This window comes from Henckelia pumila, chromosome 4 (genome assembly GCF_033568475.1).
Source record: "Henckelia pumila isolate YLH828 chromosome 4, ASM3356847v2, whole genome shotgun sequence".
Classification (NCBI taxonomy): Eukaryota; Viridiplantae; Streptophyta; class Magnoliopsida; order Lamiales; family Gesneriaceae; genus Henckelia; species Henckelia pumila.
This window is the reverse complement of record NC_133123.1, coordinates 147,936,476-147,944,221: the sequence shown is the minus strand read 5'-3', so window position 1 is coordinate 147,944,221 and position 7,746 is coordinate 147,936,476. Positions and strand designations below refer to the sequence as shown.

Sequence of the window (7,746 nt, the reverse complement as noted above, 5' to 3'; positions counted from 1 at the left end):
ATTTACTTTCCAAACTTTCAATGACTATTGTATGTCAATGGAAATTACTGTTGAACATCCTGTTGCTCATGTTCATACACAGAATGAATTAGCTGAATCATTGATTAAGCGTCTACAACTGATTGCTAGACCAATGATTATGAGAATAAAACTCCATATTTCTATATGGGGACATGCAATTTTACATGTTGCGGCATTAATTCGCATCAGACCAAGTGCATATCATAAATTCTCACCATTGCAACTTGCATTTGGTAAAGAACCAAATATTTCTCATCTGAGAATTTTTGGATGTAGGTGTATGTGCCTATTGCACCACCTCAACGATAAAAAATGGGTCCTCAAAGAAAAATCGCTATTTATATCGGTTATAATAGCCCATCAATCATTCGATATCTTGAGCCTCAGACAGACGATGTGTTTACAGCACGCTTTGCTGATTGTCATTTTAATGAAGAAATCTTCCCAATGTTAGGGGGAGAAAAGAAACACATCGAAAAGAAAATCACATGGTATGTACCATCATTGTTACATTTGGATCCAAGGACCAAACAATGTGAGAAAGATGTACAATAAATTGTGCACTTGCAAAGAATTGCAAATCAAATTCCAGATGCATTTGCAGACACAAAAGGGGTAACAAAATCACATATACATGCTGTAAATGCTCCTGCTCGAATTGAAATTCCAAAGAAACAAATTGAAGACACTCATGATGTCATAAAAAGCTTGAAGCATGGAAGGCCAGTCGGTTCCAAGGATAAAATTTCTCGAAAAAGAAAAGGCATAAAGAAACACGATGATCATAAAATAGAAAATGGTGTTCCAAAAGAAACACTTGATGATGAAAATATTCTGTCAGAACCACAAACTGACGAGAATCGTGAAATCTCTATCAATTATATTAATACTGGAAAAATATGAAATCGAAAAGATATAGAAGATATTGATGAGATATTTTCTTATAATGTGGCATGTGACATCATAAATGAGAATGAGGATCATGAACCAAAATCTTTTAGAGAATGTAAAACTCGTCATGATTGGGCCAAATGGAAAGATGTCATCCAGGTTTAATTGGATTCGCTAAATAAACGTAATGTTTTTGGACCTATAGTCCTCATACCTAAAGGTGTAAAACCTGTTGGATACAGATGAGTTTTTATTCGAAAGCGAAATGAGAAAAATGAAATAGCAAGATATAAAGCTAGACTTGTTGCACAAGGTTTTTCTCAAAGGTCTGGAATTGATTATGAAGAAACGTATTCTCTTGTTATGGATGCAATTACGTTTCGATATTTGATTAGTTTGACCGTGTCTGAAAATTTGAAAATGTGTCTTATGGATGTTGTTACAGCTTACTTATACGGATCATTTGATGGTGATATATACATGAAAATCCTTGAAGGATTTAAGATGTCTGAAACAAAAAGTTCAAAACTCAGAGAATTTTATTCTGTAAAATTGCAAAGATCATTATATGGGTTGAAGCAATCCGGCCGAATGTGGTATAATCGGCTAAGTAAGCACTTGATGAAAAAGGGATATGTAAATGATCCAATATGCCCTTTTGTTTTCATCAAGAAAACAACATCCGGATGTGTAATTATTGCTGTATATGTTGATAATTTAAATATCATTGGAACGAATAAAGAAATTCAAGAAGTTATGATGTACTTGAAAGAAGAATTCGAAATGAAGGATTTTGGAAAAATCAAGTATTGCTTGGGTTTGCAAATTGAACAAAAAGAATGTGGAATTTTTGTTCACCAGGCAAATTATACAGAAAAGATCCTTAAACGTTTTAATATGGATAAATCAAATCCATTAAGTACTCCAATGGTTGTAAGATCATTAAACATAGAAAAGGATCAATTTCTTCAATGTGAAGATGATGAAGTTATTCTTGGTCTAGAAGTACCATATCTAAGTGTCATTGGTGCACTTATGTATCTTGCAAATTGCACTAGACCTGATATATCTTTTGCTGTAAATTTATTAGCAAGATTCAGTTCATATCCAACAAAGAGGCACTGGAATGGAATTAAACATATATTCCGTTATCTACGAGAAACGACAGATTTGGGACTTTTGTACTCAAAAGACACCAATCAAAGTATCATTGGTTATGCTGATGCTGGATATTTATCTGATCCACATAAGGCACGTTCCCAAACCGGATATGTATTTACTCGTGGAGGCACATCAATTTCTTGGCGTTCACAGAAACAAACACTACTAACAACTTCATCAAATGACGCCGAGATTATTGCACTACATGAAGCAAGTCGTGAATGTGTTTGGTTAAAATCAATGACAAAACATATCCAAACTTCTTGTGGATTATCAGTAAACAAGAATCATGTGACGCTGTATGAAGATAATGCTGCATGTATTGCTAAAATAAAAGAAGGATATATCAAAAGTGACAGAACCGAACATATCCCCCCAAAGTTCTTTGCCTACACTCAAGAGCTTGAGAAGAATAAAGATATTGATATCTGTTACATTCAATCAAGTGAGAACTCATCAGATCTTTTCACAAAGGCGCTTCCTACGGCAATATTCAGAAAGCATATATATAATATTGGGATGCGAAATCTACAGCGTATGTGAAGAATCGATCGTATTAACATGAGGGGGAGTTTATGTGGCTGCACTCTTTTTTCCTTGCTATGATTTTTATCTCACTGGGTTTTTCCTAGTAAGGTTTTTAACGAGGCAGTATACAAACACGTAATATCACGATCATCATCACTAGGGGGAGTATTGGAAATTATATATTAAAATTAGATTGAAAATTATTGTGATGGTGATGTGATGATATTTTAATTGTTGATTATGTAATTGATGACATATTTATTTTTGGACATTTCTCAATTGAGGATCTATAAATAGACCTCAACATTTGTGAAGAAATAACACAAGTTTAGAGAGAAGATTTTATAAGTGTTTGGTTTGATATATATTTTGAGTTTTAGAGTTTTTAGTTTTTACCAAAAATATTTACTTTTCACAACAAAATCAAATTAATTTTAATTATTTTAAAATTTAACAAATAAATACTAAAGTTGATTGTTTTAAATGATAAATAACGAGTTTATTAAAATATTAAAAATAGACATTTTTGTCCATTTATTAAATAATTTTTCATATTGTATAGTAATAGATAGATAGATACTTCTCTTGCCCTTTATAGGGCCGCATTCCTTCCTTTTCGTGCAACTTATATTTTATTCCTAGAAGTTCAAAATAGCAAAACAAACTCTCTTCTAAACTTCCAATGATGGCTTAAATAGAAAATATGTAGTGTTGTTGTGTTCGCGTAATTTACATCCCTTAATTTCATCACATGAACTTGAATGCTTCATTTAGAATAATTTGTTTTTATTAAATCAAATTCCTATGCAAATTAAAATCCCCTTTTGGAGATCAAAGTAAGTAAAAGTAATGATATAAATGAATTTGAATATCAACTCCTCGTCCGATAGCAACTGCCTGATTTCTGGGCTTACTATCAGGAGATCATAATAAGCACAACTGCTGCACATATTGCCCGAATCGACAGCTGCAAAAGTCCGCGCCAATTTTGTCCATTCACCTGAGAATTTAAGCCAAGTTAGCTGTTTTTCGGAATGTTTTCAAGAGCGGAAACAAGATTAGTTTGTGTACTTTTTGTACCTTGACGGATCCAAGAACTGAGAAACCGGAACTTGGGACGAGTCCTGTGAACCCGATATCGTATGAAATGCTTCCATCAGCCTTGAACAACCCGAAGTTCCTTTCAGAGGTCGGCCCTGGCTTTGAGTTCTCGTTGAACAAGGCAAATATATAAGCCTTCACCGCCATCTTTGGCCTATATGGAGTCCCTTTCTTCTTCAAAAGTCTCTTCCTTAGATTACGATTGTAAGTCCTCGCATTCTTCAGATTAGCTCCCACTTCATTTTCATCTCCTTTTGAAGCCCAACCGGTCTCAGAAACTATCACTTCCATTTTACTAAAGCCAACCTTTTCCAATGCAGCGTACGCTGCGTCTATCTGAGCCTCAAACATGTTGTCGTAATGAAGTTTAGTTCTAGCATCGTAGATCCCAGGGTTCGACTCAAAAAGGGCGTAGTTCAAGTCGATGTGTGATGGATCGCTGTTATAGGCCAGAAATGGATAGGCATTGACGTAAAAAGGACTGTTAATTTGTGAGAAGAATTGGAGGAGCGGCCTCAGGTAGGGAAGTAGAGTCTCCTTGAACGCCCCGGCTGATGGTGGGAATGAAATGGCGAAAACGCCCTCAGAATGAGGGCTCGACACTTCTACTTTATTGGCTAATTGGAGACTATCAAGGGCACCATACACATTCCTCACGGCCGGCACAAGAACCTCCCACAGTTCTGTATCAGTACCTCCCAAGACCTCGTTTCCAACAGCAATACCAGTTATAAGTGTGTCCGGAAGAAAGGGCTCCACGTTTTCTTTTACCCACGCTATCGCATGGTCTAGGCCTATACTCATGTCTCTCAAAGATCCATTCGGTAAGCCGACGATTATTTCAATCCCGGACCCTTTAAAAGCCCTCAAAACTCCATGATCAGGGTCATAGATTCTGATGTTCTTGATCTTTGCCGCTTTTAAGAGGGTCACAACACTTTCTGGTGGTGGAATATTGTCGGCTAGTCTGCCGTAATTTACTCCATATGTTCCTGTAAAAGCATGAACCGCCAGACCTGCGAAAAGCAACAGTTATAAAATCAACATTACAAATGACCAAAGAACAAAGTACAATCGTAATCAGAGATGATGGTAAACCTTCTGGCGAGAGAACTCTTGAGAGCAGAATGAACCAGAGGAAGAAGAACAAGAAGTTCATCGCCTTGAAATGAGGAGTGATTACAAAGGGACGATGCATTTGTAGGTGTAGGGACACTATGCAATATGAATATGACAGCTTCGACTCCGAGTCTGACAACAGAAGCAGTTTCTTGTAAGAGGAAATGTTTTCCCTGCAGCCATGCCATTGTCAATGATGATAGACAGAAAACATAAAAGATTCCTAACCTTAACCTAAAGATGAGCAAATATTTGGGATATCTGGAGGGAAAACATTGTTTAGCTTTGTGGGATTGGAATGAGATTCCTAACTTTTCATTACCTCAAAGTAAGCTTTTTTCCCATGTTTTTTTATTCTTGAATCTTGATCCTTTCCAGTCGATCTTTTTGGAGGGGACAAAGTTTCTTTCTTGTAGGTCACAAACCCATTCCTGTAAACACCGTCCCTGTTGCAGTGTCACAAGGCACAACGCGCAAACATTACCACAAACTGCAACATATATATCTAATAATCTGATGTTTTCACATGAGATGAACCATGGCATCGACATTCAAGCATAGTGTCAAATAAACAAGTCTCCATAAACAAAGAGAAGCTACAACGTCAGATACAATACACAGCTGACTCCCTAACTAAGAACAAATCTAACCCAGCCTAATTATTACATCAAACGTACATTCGTCCAGGCTGATGATGTCAGAAATAGTTACAACAAAACTTAATGACACTGGTAAATGTTTTTGTTTAACAACTAATAGGAGTCGAAGAAGAATGATGTGGAGCTAAGGCTGGTTGATTCACCTTGCCATTCTCCATGACATCTCCTTTCATATTCTTCTCTTGCTCCTCCACCTGCATATCAGTTATGCCACTGTTTTCCTCAATGGCGATGGCATCTCCACCAGATGCAGGTGCCACACCATTGGCTACATCTGTTTGAGCTTCATCAGGACCCGACGGCGGATTTTCCACAGTTCCAGATATCTGTTTGTCTTCAGCCTTCTCTTCCACCGTTGAACTTTCTTCAACCCCGTTGACTTTTTCATCTACCTCAGTCTCATCATCCTTTGCAGGAACCTTATCATGTATCTCGACTTCAGTCCCAGCGTTCTCCTGTGGTACGTTATCTTGCAATTTTTCACCTTCACTCTTGTCCCCATCTTCCTTGTTTTCTTCATCTTTCTTCTCATTGGATTCCCCACCTGGGATTTCAATTTCTTTCTTCCCATCAGTTTCTTCTTTTTCTATCTCAATCTTTTTGTCTTTCTTGGCCAGGGAAGATCGTCTGCCACGTTTTGTTGGTGGCTCACTTCCCTTGGATGGAGGAGTTGCCTTGACCTTCTCGCTGATCCTTGTTGATCTTCTTGGAGTTTCACCAGTGCCCCAATCGAATTCTGCTATCGCAGGATTTCCAGGGTGCAATTTCAGGTACTGATCAAGCTGTTTGCGGCTGTTTATCTCCTCCCCAGTTGGCGCAATAAATAGTATCTCGTTTTTCTTTGGAGTGCCCCCTTTTTTGGGCAAATACTGCACAGAAAATACAAAACAAGATGGAACAAAATGCGTGAATGATATGTCTGGGTGGCACGCCCATTACCCCATTAAACAAAACAAATAACTTTCCAAGAAAAGATATCACAGTGGGAATTTACAGAGAAAAAAAAAAAAAAACACACACACACACACACAAGAAAGTGAGAAACTTCAAATACACGCTTGCAATTTCCTGGCTGTGCTCACATCACACTTTACCAAAAATGAATACAATTGAGAAAAACATAACCTCTCTGTAATGACAAATTGATTGTTTCCTGAAATGTGACAGCATAAAATTCCTCGAAAAGGGAAAAAAAAACATGACTCTGCACAAAACCAAGTTCGCAAGACCCAAGCTCGCACGAACTCAAGGGCCGTGTGTGCGAGTCCTCTACGCAGATTTGCAGAGCTAAATTTGACCTCAAAAACTGGAAATTTCACTCGTTCCCTAGAACCACAACCACAGAAGCTACCAAAGATACTGACAAAATCTAATCAACACATGAACTAGAAAATACACAAAGTCAATAGTCGTCGTAACAACTAAAGGGTTCCAAACAACGACGCCCATATCCAAAATCCGAGCTACCTCGTAGCATATTACACAAAGTCAAACTAGCAATCAACAAAAACTCTCAAACACAGAAAAAAGAAAAAACTTTGCGAGAAATATAATTTAACCCAAAAAAAAAACCCAATTTTTGAACCAGCTACTCGTTCAAAATAACTTGCCTTTAACCAGAAAAAGCGTCTCTCAAGCAAAATTCAAAGCTGAAATTCAACGACAAAAGCTAAAAATCAAGAAAAAAATTACCAATTTCTTCCAAGAACCAGGAGCAGGGAGCTCCACCGAAACGACATCATCCTTCTGTCCAGAGTAAGCCTCCGCCATTTCTCTCCACCGAAACCTGAACACCAAAAAGGAAGCTCAAAGGTACAACACCAGTCACACGAGGTACCACAAACCGAAGCAAAGCTCAGATTTTTTTGCAATTACCTTCAAACACTCGAAGAAGAAGATTAAAGAATATGCCCAAAAACTTAACCGCCACGACGCCTTATTTCAGAGGGGATAACTCTAAAGCCACCTCGAACCGGCACCCGAAGAGCCTAACGAGACACGTGCGATCATCCACAGCCGTCAGATTTGACCGTTTGATCGCCTTTATCCGAATCCTCCAGAAGCTGCACACGTGCCGTCACGAGGATGGCGGTTCGAATTCTTTTTCTTTAAATTTGTGGGTTACTTTATCGTTATCTCCACTAGCCAACGTTTCAGCGATGGCTGTGGATGACGCGCGATCCGATGGTTGTGGGTGGACGGGAGGAGGAAAGCCGTAGGATGAGGTGTGTGAGATTCACGCTCGGAGTATGCGAGTGGCGAAGAT

The 7,746-nt window shown here is 38.1% G+C and overlaps 2 protein-coding genes across 4 annotated transcripts; both read right to left on the bottom strand.

Moving 5' to 3' along the window:
* Positions 1-3,321: 3,321 nt before the first annotated feature.
* LOC140860037 (glucan endo-1,3-beta-glucosidase 14) lies at positions 3,322-5,273 on the bottom strand. Of its 3 annotated transcripts, none has more exons than XM_073262783.1 (4): positions 5,144-5,273; positions 4,801-4,994; positions 3,682-4,718; positions 3,322-3,601 (listed from the first exon to the last, which is right to left on the bottom strand). In XM_073262783.1, exons 1-4 carry the CDS (start codon positions 5,164-5,166, stop codon positions 3,518-3,520), a joined length of 1,338 nt encoding a protein of 445 aa, XP_073118884.1. In that variant the 5' UTR covers positions 5,167-5,273; the 3' UTR covers positions 3,322-3,517. The 3 variants fall into 3 exon arrangements, with proteins under 3 accessions (XP_073118884.1, XP_073118886.1, XP_073118885.1); XM_073262785.1 differs by having other exon boundaries at positions 4,801-4,953; positions 5,144-5,269; XM_073262784.1 differs by having other exon boundaries at positions 4,801-4,953; positions 5,050-5,247.
* Positions 5,274-5,384: 111 nt separating this feature from the next.
* LOC140860038 (uncharacterized) lies at positions 5,385-7,535 on the bottom strand. Its single transcript, XM_073262786.1, has 3 exons — positions 7,356-7,535; positions 7,173-7,266; positions 5,385-6,349 (listed from the first exon to the last, which is right to left on the bottom strand). The coding sequence occupies exons 2-3, from the start codon at positions 7,248-7,250 to the stop codon at positions 5,567-5,569; spliced, it is 861 nt and encodes a 286-aa protein (XP_073118887.1). The 5' UTR covers positions 7,251-7,266; positions 7,356-7,535; the 3' UTR covers positions 5,385-5,566.
* Between the last annotated feature and the right edge of the window lie 211 nt (positions 7,536-7,746).

What these genes read in the sequence shown, in the direction of transcription:
- LOC140860037 (XM_073262783.1), bottom strand. Translation starts at nt 5,166, where the DNA reads ATGGGAAAAAAGCTTACTTTGAG. An exon ending in GGAAAAAAGCTTACTTTGAG is followed by an intron (nt 4,995 to 5,143) that starts GTAATGAAAAGT and finishes GCATGGCTGCAG; the next exon opens with GGAAAACATTTCCTCTTACA. An exon ending in AAGAGTTCTCTCGCCAGAAG is followed by an intron (nt 4,719 to 4,800) that starts GTTTACCATCAT and finishes TGCTTTTCGCAG; the next exon opens with GTCTGGCGGTTCATGCTTTT.
- LOC140860038 (XM_073262786.1), bottom strand. Translation starts at nt 7,250, where the DNA reads ATGGCGGAGGCTTACTCTGGACAGAAGGATGATGTCGTTTCGGTGGAG. An exon ending in CTGGTTCTTGGAAGAAATTG is followed by an intron (nt 6,350 to 7,172) that starts GTAATTTTTTTC and finishes TTTTCTGTGCAG; the next exon opens with TATTTGCCCAAAAAAGGGGG.